The 24,287-nt window shown below is 39.9% G+C and overlaps 1 protein-coding gene across 2 annotated transcripts in view; it reads right to left on the bottom strand.

Moving 5' to 3' along the window:
- The window catches only part of sntg2 (syntrophin, gamma 2), a 130,770-nt gene that overhangs the window by 47,491 nt on the left and 58,992 nt on the right, over positions 1-24,287 (bottom strand). For both annotated transcript variants that reach the window (XM_061743582.1, XM_061743581.1), the window contains exon 9: positions 3,934-4,058. In XM_061743582.1, coding sequence (XP_061599566.1) covers positions 3,934-4,058 — 125 coding nt within the window. The remainder of the gene's footprint in view (positions 1-3,933; positions 4,059-24,287) is intronic.

Consider the following 24,287-nt stretch of genomic DNA (forward strand, 5'->3'; position numbering starts at 1 on the left):
GAAACATTTCATGCATTTTGATACAAAACAAGGAGTTTTTGCTGCCCTGACCTACAGCACCAAACCGCTTAACCGTTGTTTTTAACTGCAGTCAAAATTTTTGTTTGCATTTTTTTTTTCTTGGACGGCATCCAATATTTTTGTTAAACAGGAGTGAAGTTACATCCCTATACTGTACTATCTTGCTTGTAGTTAAAAAAAACCTTTAGCTAAACTCAGAAGCTCCTCAAGGACACTCTGTTCAACATTCTGCAGTGTGAAGCGCGGCCGGCTGACGAGAAAAGCAAAATACACTACCAGATGAAAGAGTGTCCAGGTGAGCTCACCTAAGAGAAATAAAAAACAGCTGGAGTTTAGAAGAACATCTTGAATCTCACTGAAACTACTGACTTCGCTGAGAAAACAGTGTTTTCCTTAATAACTAGTTTGAAAATATCAAAAAGTCTGTTTAGAAAACGTGCAACTAAAACTCATGTTAACTAACTGTGAAAGACATGGTTTTAAGTTTTGAATAAATACTTAAATCGATAATTGCATAGGTAATCTTACTACAGGTGGTGAGATAAGTTTTAATATATTCAATATAATGTATTTTTATACATTATATTAAATATCACATGAAAATATGTGTTTTATTCAGAAGCTTTGTTTGGTTTTGTAAAAATGTAATCAAAAATGTTTCTGGCTGCAGTTCATGTCTGCAGATCATAGCGAGGCGACAAGGGGGACGTACAAGGACGTGGATAATTTTTTCAACCGTGCAATGACAGCCTTCCTTTGAGACGCTGTCAGATTCTCATCTGTTCACGTCTAACATCCTCACCGATATCATCTGTGTTTGTGCATTCTAATATCCCCACATGAGCCATATTTTGTAGAGTAAACTCTGATATTGATGTGCTCTCTGCCTCCAGGGCCCTTTATTGACTGAACTCTGCTATTTTGGATTCAGTGCAGAGTTATTAAGGTTTAGTGTGACTGAGTTTCAAACCTCTTTCGTGCGTTTCTTCAATATTTCACAAACATTAAGCAGTCATCAAAACCCTTGATTGGGCTAAACATTTAAAAGGAGAATTAGTAATGCTACCTGCGTGACTGTTTAAATGAAGCCATGTGAAGAGGAATTGGAGAGGACAGGGAAAGAGATGGACTGATTGGGATTCACAGCAGGACACACAACCAAACCGGGGTTACATTTTACTTGCTCATCAAGCAAGTTTCTGGATCCACTCCCTTACCTCTTACTGTCAAAACTAGGAACTTCCTGCTTACAAAATAACTCATCTACAGTAGGTGCTTATTGCTTCTAGGCTGAACTATTGCAACTCCTCATTATCAAGTAGGTCTCTGAAAAGCCTTCGGCTGATCCAACATTGTGCAGTGAGAGTTCCTGCGACAGTTGGTAAGAGATCATACTACTTTAGTTTTAGCGTTTCTTTATTGTTTCCCTGTATTATCCACAAAAAAATGACTGGGAGCCAATTTCAGTTCAATATTAAAAGGGTTTAAAGTTCCATATTATCCTAATAGTGTACTTCGATTTCAGACAACGGGCTTCCTTGTGGTTCAGTATCTAAAAATAGAGAAAAAAAAAAATTCTGAACAGGCTCCTCTCATGTGAGATCCAGCTCCGAGTTTGGGTTCAGTCATTTGGACGTCAACGCCGCAGGTCATTGGGCCTAATCAGGATGAGTCAAATAGACGCAGAATCAGTCAGGGACTGGTGTCAAACGCAGCTGCATCTGCATCTGACTCCATCCCGACTCGCTACCATATCACAAAAACACGGATGTCGTCAAACATCATGGGACCCAGCCAGCTAAAGTTTTGAAGCCTAACAATGTTGTCGCTCTCAGCCGACTGCTCTGCCTCAAGGATTGATGGAAGCTAATCAAACGGATGATGAGGCCAATGTTGGTTCAACAATAAGGATGGTTTTTGGAAATGTAACCATTCCCATGTTCATTTCTTGCCTTTATATTTGACTGATTCACTAACAAATTAAAATCTTAGTGGCCTGTGTTTGCACTTTAAAATCTGCACTTGTGGAAAACCGTCAGACTGAAACCTCAGTCCTGAAAGTTGCTGTTTTGTATTTCCATCCTAATCATTCAACGAATTTTCAATGCTCTCAGTTTATTCAGCCTACTTGACAAGGAGGTGTTCAGCTGACTGGACATCACCTAAATGATGATTCATGTAAAATTGAGGTAAAAATTAAAGAAACTGGAGCTCGTATAATAATCTATATAATAATGTATTGAACCAGGTCTCACAGGACCAGAGTGTTTCAATTAATTTGTGCATGGACTAAAGGCTGCTGGGAACTTTCTGCTGCAGCTTTTAGTTTCCAAACGCAGCTGTTGGGCGTCTCAACTCCTTTCATGAAGAGGCGCGGTTCATCTCAAACAAAGCCGTTAACTTGTGTTCATCTCTCTATGTGTCCCCGTCTCTTTCTATGCATCAAATGCTGCCCAAAGTGAACTGTTGAGTTTTTTTGTTTTTTCCCTGGTTAAGAAGCCCCGAGATAACTCTTTGTTGTGATTGGATGCTTTATAAATGAAAGTGAATTGATTCTTCTTTTCTTTCATCTTTCAGATGTGGTTGTGTAAATGTGTGCTCCTCCTCATCACTTTAAGCTCTTTCCCCCCCTCCATTTGTTTTGTCAGTGAATAAATAATTGTCTTTCAAAAGAAACTTTCATCTTCCTGCTGACTGAAGTTGGCTCAGAAGAGAAAGTGTTCTCACAACTTTGTTTTAGGACATTATTCTCAAAATATAAAATACTTCTGATCATGCCCTGAGCTGACAGATTTTCTTTTTTTAATGTGTAGGGAAAAAAACTTAAATAAAATTGTGAATATGTGCAACTTTCTAATTACTGACAGCTGCCAAAGGCTTGAAACTGGATAATGCAGAATGCTGTCCAGTAAACAAGTTGAATAAACATTTTTAATTAACTGTGCAGAGCAGGACTCCATCTTTTATTTATCATTAGGAACCTGCAGGGTTTTTTTAATTTCTACATGTTTACACATCTTATAGAGTAAGAAACCCGTGGTTAGACTCTGTCAAAGAAACAACTGAAAACTAAAAAGGTCAATAATCTTTTTAAATGAAAAACAATTAGAATGAAGCACATTTTCTTTGTATCTAATCAACTGGCTTCCTCAGCACTTGTTCTTGATACCATTTCTAATATAAACATCACTGAACTGTGGTTAATAGCTTAAATTACAGAGGACCCTGTTCCAATCAGCGTGTAAGCACCAATTACTTTTATAAGCACCGATTTGCATATCTCTGACAAATATAAAACACCGGAAAGAACATTTTTTTGTGAAGTTAATCACTTAAGTTGTTTACATTGGCTTGTACTGAGAACACAACAGCAGTGAAGTTGACTATATTTGTACCTGACAAAAGCTTACAAAAGCTTAAGGCAGATTAGTGAAAAATAACAAAAATGCACGATCAGAAAATTAATCACGAGGACAAAGGGAGGCCGAAACTGTGAGCGCAGATAAATGTGATTATAGCTTGTTTATCGACTCCACTGGAACTGAGATCTGTGTCTGAAACGTTAAACAACATCGAACAAACTGCAACGGGGGGTTTATTTGGTTCTAGTGTTGAGTGAAATGAAAACAAAACAAAAAACTTTGGTGAAACTACAGTACCTGTAGAGATCAACAGCAAAAGAAGGAGGGATATCAAAGAGCATTCCCGAGTTGGAGGGGAATGCGTTGTCAGAGTCGCACCTCCCGAGCGGCGGTCTCACCGCGCGGCGACCTTTTAAGCCGTTTATGCCCGTGCATAGATATTGGCATTAACATCCTCGCACTTAAATGGAAAGTGCTGCATAAGCCAACAGCTGCGCTTAGTGAACTGTGTACCTTAGAGGTGAATTATATCATGCTGGATTACCCTTACCTTAATTTATCTGTGCCAGCTTTGTATCTTGAGACTCTGGCCATCAACAAGGGCAGGCGGACGGCATCCAGCCAGCGCTTCTCGTACTTTGGTTCATTAGCTGAGGGCGAAGGAGGCGATGGGGCCTGTGTGGAATACATGAGCAACGCAATGAGCTGCAAAGTCCTTTTGATCATTGAGGATGTGGCCGGCATGCTCCGCTTGGCCCATTTACATGCACAAAGAATTCCCTTCTTGACCCGGGTTAATCAGCTCTATGGTGTAGAAACATCATTATTTTGCAGTGGAGTACAGAGGAGCTCTGACCTCAGTACCTCGCGCCGCCGACTCGTCTCAGCTGAGTCCACAGACTCCAGCCGGTCTTTAAAACATCCCATAAACACAAGCACTGTTTCTCCTATGAGTCTAATTATCCAATTTAACTTGGATAAGAGCATCGTAAGACCACATTTATCTTGACCACTGACAGAAACTCTAAATTAAAAGCCTGCAGTGGTGGGAAGAGCGTAATTAAGTCTAAACACTTTTAAATGAGGACTGTTTGATATTGATATACTGGTTAGGAGTATTTCTCCCACCTGGGGGACGTGGGACTGGAAGCCAAAGCAGATTAATGATTCTACACTTCAAAGATTTACATACACACTTTTTAAACGGGCCGCTGTCTGTCACGGACAATGGAAGCGCTGGACGGGAATGGATTGGTATTGACTTATCTGGCTCTGCTAGAACACGGGGACATTTACTCCATTTCAACTTGTTACTATTGGATTTTTTTTCTTGCCGAGCCATTACTTCACACACAAAAACAACTGACAAACCATTTAGCTGGCAGCAAATTGGTACCTTGTTGAATTGGACAGCTTAACAGTGCCGTACATTTCATATGTTGTATACGCTTTACTTGGCAATTCTCCTTTTTCTACCGCCTGTTAGTCGTGATACAACAGTCCTTTGGTGACCGTTTCACATTTGGCAGAGAGACTGAACTGCTAAAACAAAGAACTGTTTGCGAGTCTTGATTGCACCAGAAGTTATTTTCAAACATGGGACCTGGTTCAATAGATAAAATACGTTTTCCTTTCCTTTCCTTTCCTTTAAGATTTGAGTTTCATTACAACAAAACTCATTTCAAACATTAAATTACTTTTTTGCACATTCAATAACTCCTTCCCTATGAATTGTGTTGTTTTTTGCAATTAGCCCCCATTCAAAAGCTATTTAAAAAACACAATTGCACTTAAAATAAGCAAGTTATTCAGTTTGGATGTTTTTTTCCCCTTTTATTGATTTAAAAAAAAAAATACAATCTGTCTACCGCCTTTGCCTCAGTACCGGCAACAATTATGATGCTGAGATTTGTCATATGCAAAGAAAATGGGAACATATCCTTATCCAAGACCTGCAGAGTCTGGCCTGGGGTTGTGTCGGGACAAGGATGCACACAGATCCACGTTTGAGAAAGAACCGAGAGCAGCTCCTCTAGATGATCCTTGTTCTTGGCCGTGTTGTTTTTGTCCGCAATGAAGTATGACGGCAGTATGCAAATGTGGCCGAGGAAATCCACAGACGGAGCAGCGCTGACCAGAATCCCATTCAGCTGGACTAAACAAACCAGGTATGAAAACGCCTTAAGGTGAGTGGGTTTTGTCACGTTTCTGTATACAATTAAAAATTGGATTCCTCGGTCGTGTTGGACTGGTGAAACCTTGAGCTCTGGCAGGAGTGATAGGAAGGGAAGCCTGCCAGAGAAACTGCTCATCCTTGCAGGGTCTCCGGGAAAAAACAACTTCAGCTATTTAAGTAGAGAGAAATTATTCAAAAAGAGAAAAAAGGCTTAAGACCAAAGGAGTTTCGCAAACCTGTTAAGACACTTCACATGTAATGAATAATACTAATTCACCTTATTTGATATTCATAAAAATGTAGTGCCTTTTTCCACTGGAAATGGAACAAAGAGTCAACAAAGGAGTTTATTTTTATCGCCTCAAGAATAAATACAGGTTTTGTTGCAGAAAAAAAAGCACTAGATGAATGAAAGGGGACGGAACCCAAACATAATTTATAGAGAGCTTTTTTTTTTGTCCATGTGAGTGATGTAGCAAAACATTGGCGCATTTCTATTTTCATAGAAGATAGCATTATGAAAAAAAACTAAGTGCTGATTAAAAAGCCACATTCACAACCAGAATATAATCCGTTAATGTGGCAGGGTAAGAGCTTTTATTGTTGACAATTAGATGTTAGTGGTGTTAACAGTCCAGCGGGGCAGAATTCAACTTACTTTAAACTGCACATTGCAGTTCACTATTGTAAATATTCTTGTTGAAAATAGCAGTGTTGATGTGTATCATGTATGGTAAAGTTTTGTTTATGACAAGTGTAGGGGGAAAGAAATTTAAAAAGAGTGCTATTTACTAAGAAAAACGTCATGAGGACTGAAGTGTCAATACATTTACATTATTCCATAAAAAGTCAATTCTCCCTCATTTAAGTTAAAATCCGGCACCACATTTTCTGCACCCTGAAATCTTATGACATTGTCTCATCCAGTGATGCATTAAATATAAACTTTACTACGGGCTCTAGACCCAATAGCAAGACATACAACATAAAAAATACACAACAACTACATAAACACATAAAACCATACTCTTATTCATGAAAGTCTTAAAAGGCGCCCATACCAATGTTTCCATAGATATGATTGATAGCATATCTATGATTGATATTAAAGTTCAGCTGGTTGAATTAGTGACTAAACTGGTGTCACATGTATTTGTAAGGTCAAATTTAGCGGATGCTAAGTTTTGGTCTGAATGCACTAAAGGTTGCTAGTAAACTTCTAAACTTAGCATATCTAAACTACTCACATGTAGCCGAAGCAGGGGAGGATAGCTTCATTGAGGGCAGAGAGAAAACAGGCTTATTTCAGATTTAGAAATCTTAAAATAAATAGTCTAATGTCTAATGATGAGATCTGCTGGGATGATCCATCATATACATGTTGGACTTGAAGGGGCTGCAGGGGTGCAGGTCAGCTTGGCGAAATGCTGGGAATAAAAACAGAACGTAATGATCCACAGATCATGGAAACTCTTTTCAATTGAAAGAAATGAATACTCCACTTAATAAGCCATCCATTCATTCTTCCCGTCTTCATATCCACACCATCCCGTTCAGGGTCACTGAGGGTGCAGCTTATCCCTGTACAACCCAGAGAGAAGCAGGGTGCACCCTGGACAGATCTGCACACCACACAGACACAACCGAGACGACTAATGCGTGCTCACACTCACACCTACAGTACATGCAACGTAGAATCTCCAGTCAACTCCATGGTTTTGTTGTTTGTTTGTTTTTCTAACTGTGGAGAGAAGCTGGAGTATCCACTGAAGACCCACACAAGAACTCTATTAAAGAAAAGTGGGGATATGGGCCAGGTTTCCACAGTGTTGCATTTTCACCTCACACACAAAACAAAAGTTGCAGAACCGTCCAGAACATAGTAAAGGGGCTTTTGTTAAGATGTTTAGTTCTATTTCCTGATGCCTTATCCAAGTGTGCATTATCATTTTATCTTTTGTCTTAATTCTGTTTGTTTTGAAGCAGGGCTGTCCAAAAGTCTGAAAATCACATGCATTATACACTTTTTTCTTTCTCCTTTCCAATTTTTTTTTCTATATTTACACACAGATACTACTACTAATTGCATCTTTGTTTCCCTTTCACATATTCAACATTTGCCTCTAGCTCTGTATTTTGTTATCCAAAAATGTTTGTCTTTTGAATGCAGAGTGGACAAGGAAGGAAAAAAAGAACCAAGTATTGATCCCTGGGGGACTCAACATTTTTAGCTTCCAAGAGAACTGTCTGCATCCTTATAGTGCATGATATCTGAATAAATGGCATTTTATTGATTTTCTACACTGGACAAACCGAAACTTCAACATGGGCTGAGTTTGGGCACCGCAGGAAGATTAAACCCATTTCTTTGCTAAGTGATAGTAAGAAATAAAGTTTTCTCAGCACAATAACGGAGGCACGTAGAGACTTTACTTTTAACAAGCAGTCATTGTCTAAAATCAATCCCAGTTACCAGAAATGCGTGTAGGAGAAACAAGTTTATTCCCTACGAATTAATAGAGATATCTAATCTTTTACAGTTAGTATCATTACGAGCATTGTGGCGTAGCAGTGAGATTTGTAACAGAAACTTGTCAAATTAAAGTTTAATGAAGTTTAAGGAGACGGTTGCACAACATTACCAAGTATTTTCAAGTCTTCAGTTACAAGTTGGCAACAAAGGCAAAATACTGCAGTTTTCCCCACAGTATTTTGCATTTAAAAGGAAATCAAGCCCCTCTCTTAAAGAATGACAGATGCACTACGCATTTCCCATCAGATACAAGGTTAAAAACCCCTAGAAAAAAGCTGAGTGAGCATGACACGGCAAATTAATCATGGACCAAGAAAAAAAACCCAAAATAATGTGGTTAATGTCCATTATCATTAAAGACACGGTACACGAAGGTGTGTGTTTACAACAAAAATACCAAATCACCTGCTTTTATATTCCACTAAACATTTGATCGGTACCTTAAGACATCCTAGGGAGCGCAGTTAAGGGAGAAAAAGTGCACACGTCTGCAACACCAGCGAGCTCCAGAGTGCCGCACGCAGACCCCTGTCAGCTTCGCAGAACTCATAACTGCATTTCTAAGGAAATTATCATCCCTTGCCCCAATTATGTCAAACTCAGAACAAAATGTTTTAGTTAACTCTCAAGTGGAGGTCTTCAGAGAGTAGGTGGGGCGGCAAGAAACGGAGCACTATCAGGCTGTCAGAGTGGATTAGAGTGACGGAGCACCTGCCTCTGTGGAGCTGCAACACGGGAACTTAAGCCATAGTGCTGCTCTTGACATCAGCCACTCCTTCGTCTCTACTGTTGTTTCAGACGTGACAGGAACCAAGAATAATTATTTGAAAGCCTGCTCAGGACAAAGCTATGAATACCAATTCCCTCGGTTAAATTCTAGCGTCGCTGTGTGCGCAGTGATTACAATATTTAAAAAAAGTCACGGCTCGTGCCGAGGACAACATGAATGTGTTTAAAACGTCACAGCAAATAAAGTTCAATAAATATTATGTAATTATCAAATGTATATTAAATATACATGTTAGACAAGGATTTCTAAATCAGAGTTGTTTGGTTCAAAAATGTATCGCGCCTCATTCCCAGTGTTTTCAGAGAAATACCAAATAGTCTCATTAAGGAAAGATGATTTAGTTTCACTCTTGCACCTGTTGATCAGGCCGACTTGCCACATCCCATTTTCTTATTGTTTTTCAAGGTTATTGTATTTATATTTATTGTACTGATTTTATTCAATTTTACACAACGTTGTTTTTTATTTCTAGCACTCCCCTTCCCCTCTCCTCTCAAAGTGCTTATGCTCTTTGTTCAGGCTGCATTTGCAAATAAGAATTTGTTCTTAAATTGCTTGCCTGGGTAAATAAAGGTTGAATAAAAAATAAATAAATAAGCTTCATACAACAGCAAATGAAGAAAAGAAAAAAGCGATATTAATAGAGAATATCAAACTGAAGAGTTATCAGAAGGATATTGATCGTGGTGTACCCCAGTCTACCAAATTCCCAGTGCCCACAAGACAGGAGTTGTGTCGGTGTTAAGGAATGGTTGCCGTAACTTCTCCTCTGTTTTCCAACCATTAACAGATCTATTTAGTCCAAGTTCTGATTTTCAGTGGTCACATGCATGCCAGCATGCGTTTGGCAGTGCAGAATTGCTTCTCTGTCATGCGCCGGTGCTCGCTGCGCCTGATCTCTCCCAGCCTTTCAGACTGGAGGGCAGTGCCAGGGCTGGCGGTGCTGCGGCTGCTGCAGGAGGACGGAAATGAGGTTGAGCATCCTCTCCGTTACTTCTCTCCAAAGTCTAACAAACATCTAGCCAAATATTTCACCACAGAGAAGGAAGTTTGGGCCGTGCTGTTTGCACTCCGACACTTTGATGTGTATCTGGGTTCCGGTCTCACACCGATCACAACCCGCTTACATTTCTGTCACACATCTATACAGTCAAAGACAGCGGTGGGCTCTGCTGGTCACAGATTATAACTTAGAGATTGGTCATATGAAAGGATCAGAGAATGTGTTTGCAGATGCAAGTATGATTTATTATGTTTGTCTATGTTGCACTGTTTTTGTTTATATAAACTTGGTTTAGACCCTCAGGACTCTCTCAGTCTGCGTCACGGCTGCTGGCCATTCAAAGCAGATGTTTCAGCGCTGGCTCCCGATTGGCTCCCCCCGCCTCTGTTGGTGCAACGTGATTCGATGCCGTCCCGTGCCTTCACCACCTGATTCCAATCAGTGACAAACGCTGTCATTCGCGGGCAGCTGTTATACGGACGACTCGCCCCCTGAACTCTTTTCCTGAGAGCTTAGCTGAGTGTGTGATTTGTGTTAGTTTGTTTGTTTCTCCCAGTTTTACTTTGGTTTTGTTATTCTTTAATTTCTTGTAAATAAAATCCCTCATCTCATCCCTCAACATCCAGGCATCTTCTTCTCTTTATGACGCAACTGGGATTTTCCCTGAAATTTTCATTTTTTGTGGTTGCAGAATTAAAGGTACGGAGGATTATTAGGGCCGGGCAGGAGAAAAATAAAAATAATATTTTAGGAGCAAGATTTTTTTTTTCATTATGCACTTCGAGAAAAAAGTCGAAATGCCGAAAAAAAGGCGAAATGCAGAGATTAATGTTGAAATACAATTTCGAGAAAAAAGTCGAAATGTTGGGAAAAAAGTAAAAATTTCGTGAATAAAGTCGAAATGTTGAAAAAAAAGTCGAAATGTCGAGAAAAAAGTCAATGTTGAGAAAAAAGTAAAAATTTCGTGAATAAAGTCGAAATTTTAAGAAAAAAGTTGAAATGTCGAGAATATTGTTGAAGTATAATTTCGAGAAAAAAGTCGAAATGCTGAGAAAAAAGTCAAAATGTCGAGGAAAATGTCGAAAAGTCAAGATTAATGTTGAAGTACAATTTCGAGAAAAAAGTCGAAATGTCGAGAAAAAAGGCGAAATTTCGACTTTATTCACGAAATTTCTACTTTTTTCTCAAAATTGTATTTCAACATTAATCTTGACATTTCGACTTTTTTCTCGACTTTTTGACTTTTTTCTCAAAGTGCACAATAAAAAAAAATCTTCGCCTCTCAAAATATTTTTTCTCCTGCATGGCCGTAATACTCTTCCGTATAAAGGCCCAAATATATTCATTCACTTATTTATTTTCTACACCTGCTTAACCCTGTACAGGGTGAAGGGGTCTGCTGGAGCCTATCCCAGCTCATTACAGGCAAAAGCAAACTCTCTATTTGTTCAAAAGACTCTTCCTGACCACCACTGGAAGGCATTTGTGCCATTCTTGTGCAATCATGTTCTTCAAGTTCATTTTTCACTTTTTCACAAGTTGGAGATGGAAATCATTAAGGAATTCACTGACTGATCATTTTAAGTGTGATAACTTACAGATATCGTCCACAGATGCAGCGTGTTTTGAAGGATAAGCAGCAGTGGAAACTAATCATGAATTAGTGGCTGCCCTCGCTGATTTCCACCCCTGAAATGGCCAAAATCCTGTTTGGTTAGTGGAGCAAAAAGCAGCTTCAGGGGCAGACAGAGAGAACATGAGAGGGTTCAAGAGCCTTGCAGCAGTGGTCAGGCTGAAACTTCGCGGAGAGGGCTCTCACATGGGGGGCAGATCCCATTGGATGCGGTTGCTGCTCTTTCCTTTTTTTCTTTTTTTGCTCTTGGGCAGCTTAATTCTGCAACCGCAAGTGATCAATTTGTCCGAGAGGATGATGTATCTTGCTTACGAGCATGTTTTTCTGGGCTCCTGACATTTGACATAAGTGAAACTTTTCCAAACTTTTCCAACTCAGGGAACTTTGACGAAAGTAATTTTGCAGCTATTGTTCAACTTGCCAATGCTGAAATAAAGCATTTGACTTCAGACTGGTTTTGGACAACAGTCTAATGGCGCTCTTATACTAGGACCTACTCAGCACAACTCCACTCGCCTTGCCCTCGTTCTTTTTTAGACACCCAGATGAGAAGTAGTCGGGTTGGAGCGAAGCTGCTGTGACAAATTTGATTGTGTGATCTAAACAAAGAAGACAACAAAACTAAAGATGTAGAACCTGGAGGAGATGATATATGTGCTGCTGGGTCTGTGACTTGTATTCGATATCAAGTTAAAAAATGAGAGTGAGAGAAGCTTCAAGCGACAACGCTTTTTTGTTTTTTTTTGTTTGTCTCAGTGTTGCTGAAAAGTCCGCTGGGAGCCGTGAGCAGCTATGAAGTGACCAAGCTCCTGGTAGATCTGGTCGTTCCTTATGGCCGTCTAGATCCCTTTTTAATTCTCTCCTCAGCCACCAGGTTTATGAACATCTGCACCTCAGAGTTGGATCATGAAACATTTTGCGCTGCCATTGCTTATCAAATAAAATGAACAAGAAGCTGCGAGTCGGTCTTTCGCTGATTTCCACATCCTGACTCAGACATCTGACTCCCAACCAATCGGTGGTGTGTAGTGTGATGACGTCAGATGCAGCCAACTTAGCTGCTTAGAACTTCGGCAGAATACATACAGAATATCTACTCGGCACGCCTCCACCGGCCTCCACCCCTAGTGGAGAAGCACAAAACCGGGCCGTGGCGAGTCGAGTCAGGCTGAGTAGGTACTAGTGTAAAAGTGCCATAAGACAGAGTGTGAGTTGCTCAGATGTTTCTGTCTGGATGATTGATTTTTTTAATTTCAAGAACCAAAACACAAAAAGTCTATTTACAACTGAGACACTTTTATGACACAGGAAATTTCACTGGAAGGGAATGATGTGATTGAAGTTTGGACAGGTGCTTATAAGCAAATCCCATTAAGAATTGTCTCCAAACTGTATGGAGGTTTACTGAAGCAACAGGGGAAAAATACAATGTACATAAAAGTGAAATGGGCAAAAGAATGAAACAGAGTTGACAGAGGGGGATTGGCACTCCATGAATAAGACCCAACACACCTCAACCAGCTCCAAAAGATGGAGGGAATTTGGTTGGAAAAATGTAATTCATTTTTTTTTATTATTCCAAAAATTAAAAATAAACAACTGGGTGAGCAACAATATTGCTGGAGACAGTGTGGGCAATTGAGTGCCAACCACTCTCACATTTTCTGGTCATGTAAGAAAACACAAGCATTTTGGGATCCTGAGAGCCATGGAGAAAGTTTTGGGATATGGGATTCCTAAAGATCCCTGAGTTATTTACTTAGGACTGATACCAGAGGAAGTAATAAATAAAGAGGACATATACATTTTTTTAAATTCTATCTAAGAAAGCCATTACAATAAATTGGCTGAAGATGGAGTCACCTGGACGGAGCCAATAGTTGGACATTGTAGAAGAAATACGACCAATGGAACAAATTACCTACAGCCTACGACTTAAAACAAAGATTTACTTAGCAAGATGGACAAAATGGCATTATTATATAAGACATTAGTGTCCCCCCCTTGTTTTCTTGTATCGTTGTATACCTGTTTTTTTGTTGTTGTTTTTCTATTATGTCTGAAAATAAAAAATAAAGTTAAAAAAAACACAAAAAGTCTCCCAAAACACATGAAAGCATAGAAGGATTGTTTTCTAAATGTATACAGTAAAGCTGTGTGTTTAATAATTAGCTGGATTTTACCTGCATATCAACTGTTTGCCTATAATTGGGAATTACCAGCTCCTTCTGTGATGTCCAAACCTTGTTGTTTCTTTTCTCCCTCCCAAAATCTCACACGTCCTGCCTTATTTTCTTCTTTGGCCCTGGCTCTGTTATCCTCCTCCCCCAGATCCAGCTCCTCCTGCTTGTTTGGTTCAGCCACACCGATTACCCACACCTGCAACTGATTGCTCCTGCTCAGCTTATAAAGCTGCACTCTCCCATCTCCCAGTGCCAGATCGGCTAAGCCACGCCGGCGTTCCAGCGGTTACTCTTTGTGCTTCACCGTTGTATTTTAAATCTGCATGTTATATGGTTTGTGCCGTCAGCTAAGCCTCTGTCTGAACCGGTTGCTAGTGTTAATCTGACTTCCTGTGCAGCGAACCCTTCGGATTTGTTAGTTGTGTTTGGACCGAGTCCCTGGAAACTAACCTTCTGTAATGAAAAACACTACACTAGTGGCTTTTACTCCACCTGCGTTGTTGTGTCTCAGACCTCCGTCTTGTAATAACAACATATCAGAATGAATAAATTAATATCTCTCAATAAGCGCCGCATTGAAATTGTCACAACAAAAAAGTGGTGCATTTTCCGTCATGCATTGCAGGAATGGCAATTTTCCTTGCGGCTCTCCCATCCTTCACTCAGCTTCCCTCCTCTGTTTTGACTCTCTCCTCATTTCCACAATGCGCCTTGACATCCCCCAGTGAACTGGGCCGGCCTTTCAGCGCGCAGCCGTTTAATGTACTGGTATGGAGCTCGATATGAAACTCAAAAAAAGCAATGTCTTTTCTGTCAAGAAAATGAGAGCGTCATGCACCTCAACCCATCGCGCCCCTTGCGGCTCTGCTGCATTTGGGTTTATTGGGTCTGCTGTCAGCAGAGAAATTGCAGTCTCTTCCTCCCCCAACCATTTCTCCCCGTGTGATTTTTGAGCATTAATGAAAAATGGCAAGTCTGGAAAAAAGCCTTTTCTCACACGTCTGAGGGGCTCGCATCAGATCAAGCATCTCCTGTTAATGCGTTGGACTGTTAAAGTTTAGCTGTTTTAGGAAAAGTAACTGAAACTGCTTGTGCATTTGTAGAACTGTTCAAATGTCTCAAGGGGGTTTTGCTTCTGTCTTTAATGGTTGACATCACGCGTCAATAATAAGGGCAGTAAAAATGTTCAAGCACAGTTTTGGGCTTGGTATTTAGCCTACGACCAGGCCATATGACTGATGGAATATATATCAATAACTTATTGGCGTGTTACTACCAAAGGATGTGGCAAATAAATTAAGGTTTACCATCTCATCTGTCGATATTGATAGTGATTCTGAGGAGGGAAAAGGTTCATGGATACTGTTAAGGGATGTGTCTTGGTTTTAATAGTCCAGGCAGCTCGGTGTGTGAGCGCAAGCGTTATGAATGAGAGAGAGAGAGAGAGTGAGAGAGATGGTGTGTCGTTACGTGCCGGGGAATGAATGAAGGGGACGGCAGCCGGAGAAGACCGAGAATGTTATTTTATGTGCCATCACCTTAACCCTTGTTCTGTCTTTGGGTCAAAATGACCCAATTCTTCTATCCTTCTTTCCTCCTGCTCTCTCCTTCCTTCCTTCTTTCCTTCTTTTCTCCTTTCTCCCTTCCTTCCATCTTTTCTCCCTTCCTTACTCCCTTTCCTACTTCCTTTCTTCTTTCCTTCTTTTCTCCCTTTTCCCTTCCTTCCATCTTTTCTCCCTTCCTTACTCCCTTTCCTACTTCCTTCCTTCCTCACTTCCTTCTTTCCTTCCTTCAATCTTTTCTTTCTTCCTTACTCCCTTTCCTACTTCCTTCCTTCTTTCCTTCTTTTCTCCTTTCTTCCTCACTTCCTTCTTTCCTTCCTTCCATCTTTTCTCCCTTACTTCATTCCTTCTTTTCTCCCTTCACCCTCCCTTGACCCAAAGACAGCACAAGGGTTAACAAGGAGGGAGGCCGAAGCAGGAAAGGCTTAACAATATTTTAACACATGACCCGGTTAAAAGCACATTGCCTTCAAATAATTGTTCAGACATTAAAACGTACAGGACGGAAAATTAGCACCAGCATCGAAACAGACACCTGAATGCAACTTTCATTCCAAACGTTGTGAAACAGCAGGATGAAAAGCAAAATCAAAGTTTCCTTTTCAAATGTGTAAACCCCCCTTTTGATAAGCACTGATGACTAATTGACAGTTTTCCACATGACAGTGTTCCTAAGTCCAGACAGTGATTTCTATTACAGAATCATTCCTGTTTCTAATGTCTCCTGAGGGATTTTTGGCTTTGTCCCAAGCGTACAAAGATCTCTCTAAAATTATCTTATTTTGATATTATGTGCAGTAGATGTCGATATATTCAAGGTCTTTACAAAGTTACACTGAGGAACATCAGTCTGAGTTACTTTGCAGAGTGGTGACGTCTCCCCATTGTTATTTGGGAGTAACTCTGTTTCTCTGCTGATTTTCTTCATCCGGTCACATCACTAACATCACAACACTCGGTACCACAGAGATGATGCTTCCCTCAATTTCAAAATCAGCTCATATTTTTCATGAAATGATCATGTGTGTAACTTTCAACATTTTCTACGCTTAGTGTGAGTCAGAAATAAGTACGTGCGACTGCATAGTAACACATTCTGTTTTTATCTTTGTGGATGTGTGTAAAATGCCCCTGCTTGTGGCAGAGGTGGTCGGTCACTTGTTTATTCTGTGAACGCAGTTAGAAAGCCGGTTACCTCCATAACTGTGCCGCAAACACGTTTGCCGTAGAGCGGCGTTTAACTAGTTCACTCGGCTTTTACACAACACTTGAGGGCAGAAACAGTCAACCTAAGTGATTCAAGTTGGAGACTTTCAAACCAAAATCATGAGCTGAGAGAGGCTAACACTTTTAAAAAGTGTTTGTCCATTATTTTTTGAGGAGATGAAGTTCATCAGTTTTATGATAGAAAATGTGTTAAAGCTGATTCAATTAATGATTAACTTCTAGCTTCATCAACCATTTGAAAACACACTTCTTCATATAACTTAAAGTTACTTAACAGTATGCGAGTAATCCGTTTTTTCTCCTTTTTGAGAAAAAAATAGTTAACCAGTACTGTATGAAATATACGAATGTGCCTTTTTAAAAAGCTACAATCATTAAAGTTAACTCAAACCCTACACAGCGCTGGAAAATAATCCAACACAAAAAGCACTTAAGCTTATAGCTAACATCCACGTAAGCTTAGAAGAATCATTTGTGACATCACTCAAAACCCTCCAGACTCCCATTTTTTGCCATTTCCCGTTGCTCAGCCGTCACGTTACCCCTGAGCCCCAACCTGCCACAGCCATCTGAATTGTTTTGTCAAATGAGATCATATCATGTAAGCTATTTGCTTTTCCACAGGTGGGCATGTGCCGGGCTGCACTGTTTACCCCGGGAAAACCATGTGCATATTAACAGAATTTAAAGTATTGCAGACCATCCTGGATGTTTTTGCCTGCTAGGGATTAAAATGGAAACACTCTGGATTATCTGTGAAAGGTTTAAGTGCCCACCTGCTGTCCTTCATTGCTTCTCTGAATAATTTATGTGCAATGACAAGCCTGAAATGCAGTCTCCGAGGCTACTTCTTCATTTTAGATTACCATATTAATATGCAATTTTAGGAGGCCTCATTAAAAACCGAAATATTGACTTTAGGGAGAAAATGAAAATGTATATTTATACTAGATGTTATTTATTAAATTTGTACATGAAACCTCCCTCTATAAGTGAGGCTGTACAGGTATTTTAACAGATGTTAACAAAAGTAAGGCTGTAGCCGACGGGATCAGCAAGCTTCGGGTAAAATTGAAACATGGCCCTGAAACAGAAGGCTGTCATCGAGAAACAACTCCTGCTGATCATTTCTGTGTCGCCATTATAAATGACACCATCATCACCGCACGATCGAACAGGGCCGAGAAACCAATAAATGTTTTGCTGGATTAGATGGAAGAGGAGCCACTGATTTCGGCTGCTGCTCCTTTGCAACCAGCAAAAACCGCCTCCATCGACTGAACCGCCGCCCGGTTTATAAATGTGCAGCTGTCACACATTGATTAAGCATCTATAGCTATCAAATGAATGACAGATTTAATATTTCTCATTCCAACCATGGCGCAGGACAATGGAGAGGTATGATATTGTGACTGAACAACAGTGAGGCCGTCACCTCACCTGATCTCACCCACTGGGACAAAAGGGATTTGGTTAAACTTCCTCCGCCTGCTGGGTTACCAGCAACACAAGTCGGATGTAAGTGTTACAACCCACATTTCAGGAGGCTAAATGCCTTCCCATACATGTGTAGAGGACATTATGGATTACTTCCCTTTTAATAACATGTCAAAGTGGATTTGGATGAGCCATCGTCCAGAAAGACGACGACTCAGCCTGCAGCTGATATCTGCCTCTGCCTGGCTAGTGCGGTCAGCACTACGGGGCTATCTGGAGGGATAAATACTGACACCCCACCACAGCTAAACGGAGCTGACTTTCCCTCCTGGTCCCTTCAAGGGTAGCACCATTCAATAATACAGTCATTTCACCACAGACTGCTGGTTTCAGTTTGATGCGCTGGAGGAGGGAGAACACAATGGCTCTCACTAAAAAAAGCATCCATTTCCAAAGCAAACGTTACAGGTTGAAAGCCAAACCCCCAGTAAATACTTTGCATGAACTTATATGTTCAACAGTCCATTTCTCCTCCTGGGGTCCGTTTCACAAAGCAGGTTTAATGAAAACTCTGAATCTGTTAACCCTGAAATGAGGGAAACTCTGAGTTTTCCATTTCACAAAGAGAGGTAACTTAAGCTCTCGGTCAGTTACCGTAGTAACACACTCTCTGAACCTAACCTGGTCGTGGACCAGGTTTATATGAATGAACCTGGAGTTTCTCTGCGTCTCCGCCCTCTTTCAGAGCCACACGCACATTTGATTTCCTCATTCATTCAGTCAGCAGGCGAGTTTTGGCGAAGTTCTGCCGTCTGTCATTAAAAACAGAGTCAGTATATATATTAGAAGTCCATTGTCACTAACACGGTATGTCCTTTTGATGAAGACACAATTGATGAAGGTGCAGCATTAATGCGCAGAGAATTAAATATTCGTCGGGAGATGGTTATCAGACCACATTATACATGTAGGCTTTATTACATAGTCTCATTACAGGCAAAGCAATATATGTTAATCCTTTATTTGTTATAATTTTGATGATTGAATTGTTTATTGATTTCATAATATATTCAAATTTTTTGAGATTTTTTATTTGGGGTTTTTATAAACTGTGAGCCGTAATCATCGAAATTATAACAAATAAAGGCTTGAAATATCTTACTTTGCATGTAGTGGGAAATAATATTTGTTTCACTTTAAGTTTTATTTGATTTGATTTGATTTATTTATTTGCACAACATGAAAACGGTACAAAGTTAAAATGAATATAAAAGCATGAAAATATGTGCAGGTGAGAAAGGAAGCCCTAAATGGGCTTATTCAAAGTTCTCACCAAGATAATACATTACATTATAATAGTTGAATTTACTACGAATGAAGTTTTGCAATATATTCCAATTTTCTGACCTCCATCTGTATATTATTACATAAATAAATAAGATCATAATATGTGTCTGTATTGGTTCAATACGGAACGCAACTTTTAATTCCCAATTACGGTGTGTGGCAATTACAATGTGTTTTTTTTTTCCGAAATATGCTCTCATACTCGCCATACGCATGTATTAACACTTCTAACTCCAGTGGCGTGAAGTATGTGGATCTTCAGATGCAAACAAATTTTTCCTTAAAGGGATTTTGTTAATTGAAATGTTAAATAAAGTTTAAAAAAGAAAAAGAATGTGGATCTTTTGTTGTCGCCGGTTGCCATGGTGAATCGTTGTATCAGGGCTCCATAGATACTGGCTTTTGATAGTTGTGGCGCACGCGCTTAACTCCAGGTGAAACTACTTAGAGTTGAGTAAATTAACTCAAACCGCTGTTCTGGAACCGAAAACTCAGTGTTTCCGATCTCAGAGAAGATCAACTAAAGCCGGGCATACACTGTGCGATATTTTAAATCGTATGAGACTGCCCCATCTCACACTGCACGACTAGATCGCGGAGTTCAAAAGTTCAGAGCCCACGATTTATGTTCTCACACTGTACGAGCCGATGCTCGGATGCGACCCGTCTGCTCACACTATACGATCATTATCCTCCCGTCGGACCTCTGTGTACTGGAAATATAATATATAATAAAATATCTGTACCGTTTCTGATTGGGTGGGCACTGCGCATCATTTTTAGACATAACAATGAACGCATACCGCAAAAGTTGTGTCTCGCGGAGGAACCCGACGTCCCAGCAAAATGAGAAGAGAAAAAAGAGTTGTTCCGAACAGTACAGCACAATGATAAAAACGAAATCACATTATGGGCGATTTTTATTATTTCACTTTAGTTTATAATTCATCTTCATTGTGGCATCATATAACACTGTTTTAGTCATTTCTGTGCACTTTTCGGCTCATTATATTGTATTTTTCTACATATTTGGGAAGACGAGGTTGCGCCAACATTGTTAGACGTCAGGTTTGTTTACATCAGGGGCCGCTGTTAGTGGTCCAGCGCGATCACGTGACGCGTCCGAAGCGCTCCTCGACACAGGCGCCGCTGGAAATAGTCCCGCTATTAAAATAACGATCTTGAAAATACTTCCCAAAAATCCGAGTTCAAACTTTTATCTTATGCTTAACATAAATAGCTCATTTTTTAAAGTGAAAAGAATTTACACGCAGGAGGTGGGAACGAGATGAAACGAAAAGGTGGGTGACCTGACGGCCTACAGCAGACAGCGCACACACTGAAGGCTGATTTATGGTTCCGCGTTACACCAACGCAGAGCCTACGGCGTAGGGTACGCGGCGACGCGCACCGTACGTGGAATTGCTGTCTTTTTTTTGCTATTAAAACATGATTTGTAATGTGAATTTGCAACACTTAAACTACAAATAATAGTTTTTGAGGTGACATCAGAGATTGCGCATGCTCTCTGTGAAAGGATGAGTCCAGTCGGGTCGTAGCGGCTTCAACTGTGCGATGCCTTCACGAGGAGCGACCAGGATTTCAAACATGCTTGATTTTCTTGCGACCTCACGATTTGTGATCGGGAGCTCGTCGTGAGGTGTTAATCTCTCGTCGTTACCTCACGTACACTGCACGAGGCACGAGCAACGATTGGGTCAAAATCGGGCCCGATCAAAAAAAAAGTCGCACGACTGGAAAATCGGCTCAAAACGAGCCGATAATCGCACAGTGTATGCCCGGCTTAAGAGTTCAGGATTAGACTCAGAGTTTAGTTGAACCTGCTTTGTGAAACGGACCCCTGATCTTCAGAGTTTCGACGAGGCTACCGCTGTGATTCACCGCTGATCTGGAGCCAGTTGTTCTGCAACAAAGTATTACATCTCACACTGCCAAGCTCTCTGGTAACTTTTATCAACTAGGCTAAGAATTTTAATGTTCAACTATTTATTGATTGTTACAGCTAGTTAGGACCAGAATTAATCTAAAGTAAAACAGCCAATAGACAGTGTTGTGCATGAATGAGTTCAAATGAACGCGTTCATTGAGCACGTTAATTTTCTGTGAGAACGTTGAACTGAATGCAACATATTTGCAAATAAAGAACTTGAATGTGAACTTGTTCAGATCTCCAGAAAACGAACTGGAATTTGAACTGTTCAGATTATGTGAGTTTCAACTTCACTGTTTAGGTCAAATTATTATGGAATACGCTTATGAATATCTCTGGGAATTTTACACATTGTCTCCCAAAGAGTCCGACGGTAAAAATCTAACATTTCTGTGCAAATTATGTCCACCTGCTCTGAGAAAACAAGTCCCAACGTCGGCCTCCTCAACTTCAAATTTGAAACGTCATGTGGAGTTAAAGCATCCGTCCAGTGTGAGAAAATATCTGCAAGTCCTTGACAATCAAAAAAAGGCATCAGGAAAGACCAAGAAGACCCAACAGCCCCAAACGACCCCAGTCCCCCTGCTGCACCTTCAGGGGGTTGATTTCCAGCAACAGGTAGACAAACTGATAATGGACTAAAATGTTGGGGATTACCAACCTCTGAGTAAAGTTGAAAAGCCACTAGGACAGGGGTCGGCAACCCGCGGCTCTAGAGCCCCATGCGGCTCCTTAGCGCTGCCCTAGTGGCTCCTGGAGCTTTTTCAAAAATGTTTGACCTTTTTTTTCCTTTTTTTCGTCTTTTTTTCTTTTTTTTTCCTTTTTTTCTTCACTTTTTTTCCTTTTTTCTTCTTTTTTTCTCAAAATTTTGACTTTTTTTCTTGACATTCTGATTTTTTTCTCGATATTTAGACTTTTTTCTCGAGATTGTACTTCAACATTAATCTCGACATTTCGACTTTTTTGTCGAAATTTCGACTTTTCTTGACATTTCAAATTTTTTCGCGACATTTCAACTTTTTTCTCAACATTTAGACTTTTTTCACCAAATTCTGACTTTTTTCTCGACATTTACGCCTTTTTTCTCTCAAAATTTTGACTTTCTTCTCGACATTTCCGCCTTTTTTTCTCGACATTTCAACCTTTTTCTCAAAATTTTGACTTTTTTCATGAAATTTTGACTTTTTTCTCGCGATTTCTGCCTTTTTTCTCGAAATTTTGAATTTTTTCCCAACATTTCGACTTTTTTCTCAAAGTGCATAATGAAAATAAATCTCCCCCCAGTTCTAACTAATATAGAAACATGCAGCATGTGTTGCCTTCATTCTAAGGCTTATACAAGACTTTTCATTTTTTGCGGCTCCAGACATATTTGTTTTTTGTGTTTTTGGTCCAATATGGCTCTTTCATTATGTTGGGTTGCCGACCCCTGCACTAGGACAATACATGGTTGTATACAGTGAACAGTTTTAGGATAGGGTGGTGTTTCATTCATACTTCTCACTTAAAAATATTGAAATGAACTGAATTTGAACCAGTTCAATATGAAAATGGTGAACTATGAACGTGAACTATTCATTTTTAAACTATGTGAACTGAACTTTAAACTAGTTCATGAGAAGTATGAACTTGCACAACACTGCCAATAGGTAGCCGGCTAGTCGTATTTTCCCCTTTTTGTACATTGAATTGGATTAGTCACAAATATTTTGACCAAAATGTAATAATGACAACCACATTGTTAAACCACTGACAAAAATATCTGCAGGCTGTGGACACAGTGGTGTGAAGTGACACACCTGCTCTCAGGATTTGTTTAACGCTCCAAAGCCCCAACTAATCACATGCCAATCTTTCATGAAAATACTTTCACATGGGGTCCTCTGTTCACAGGGAAAATGTGAAGATCAAGCTTTCCACACACTTCCACGTCAGCAGGGGTCTCGATGACAGAAAATGTTCTGCATACCTTCAAGGCGGGTACCGAGGACAGAAAAAAAGTTGTATTACTTCCACTTTTCTCTTCAATTTCATATCACAAGCTAAACTGTTTCTAAAACAGAACTGTGCTGTGATGAAGGCAAAGTGAGTTATTGTTCAAACTGAATGGTTTTCGGCACTAAATTGGGTGCTATCGTCAGGCTTTATTGCAGGATGTAACTGCCTCCTGCTGCCTCCACTTTGGCGATCGCAGGATCCAGCAGCAGGATGCATTTGTGCGTCTCAGAAGTACGATGAGCTTCACCACCAAACACAGAACTGCAATAATAATTTCATTTTATATTCAAATTATTCTCAAAACTGGAGACTTTCGATCATTTTTTTCGCTTCAGACAAGTGTGAAGACGTTGCACACGTTTTATTACCTAAAGTTAAATCATTCCTTTCACAGCAGCGATGCTCACGCTACAAATCCACCCTAGTGGTCACCTGCAGTAATGGATTAACATCTGGGATGATGAAAGGTATTTTTCTAAAGACAAACATTATATACAGTCATGTGAAAAAGAACTAACTCTTCTCATTTCAAGTTTATAAAAGAAAAAAAAATCATCTGATCCTTTTGTGGTCATAAAGTGGGTAAATATCACAGTATTTTTCGGACCATTAGCCGCAGCGCATTATAAGGCACAATATCAATGAACTGGTCTATTTTAGTACATAAGGCGCATGATAAAACATATATAAAAGGAAACAAAACAGTCTGGTGAGTTGAACTTTATTCAAATCATTCACAATAACTCACAATATCGTTCAATTTTAACTAATACAGAAAAATAGATTTTAAATCATTCATCTTCCACCAATAAAAAGTGGAGGAGGCAAGCGTCGTACTACGTTCTGTTCTCTGATTGGTTCATCGTTGCCAGCGATAGCCGACACCTGAGGTTAGTGTGAGGTTGGAACAACGTTATATTCCAACATTTGATTATAACTGGATTATGATATAGATTTGAAAATTGGGTTTACTCTAAAAACCTGGCGTTAGCTCGACATCTAATTACAGTAAGGTAACATGGACTAGATGTTGGATGATGGCTGCTTGCCAGCGCTTCATAATT

This window comes from Cololabis saira, chromosome 16, assembly GCF_033807715.1.
Source record: "Cololabis saira isolate AMF1-May2022 chromosome 16, fColSai1.1, whole genome shotgun sequence".
NCBI classification, from domain to species: Eukaryota; Metazoa; Chordata; class Actinopteri; order Beloniformes; family Belonidae; genus Cololabis; species Cololabis saira.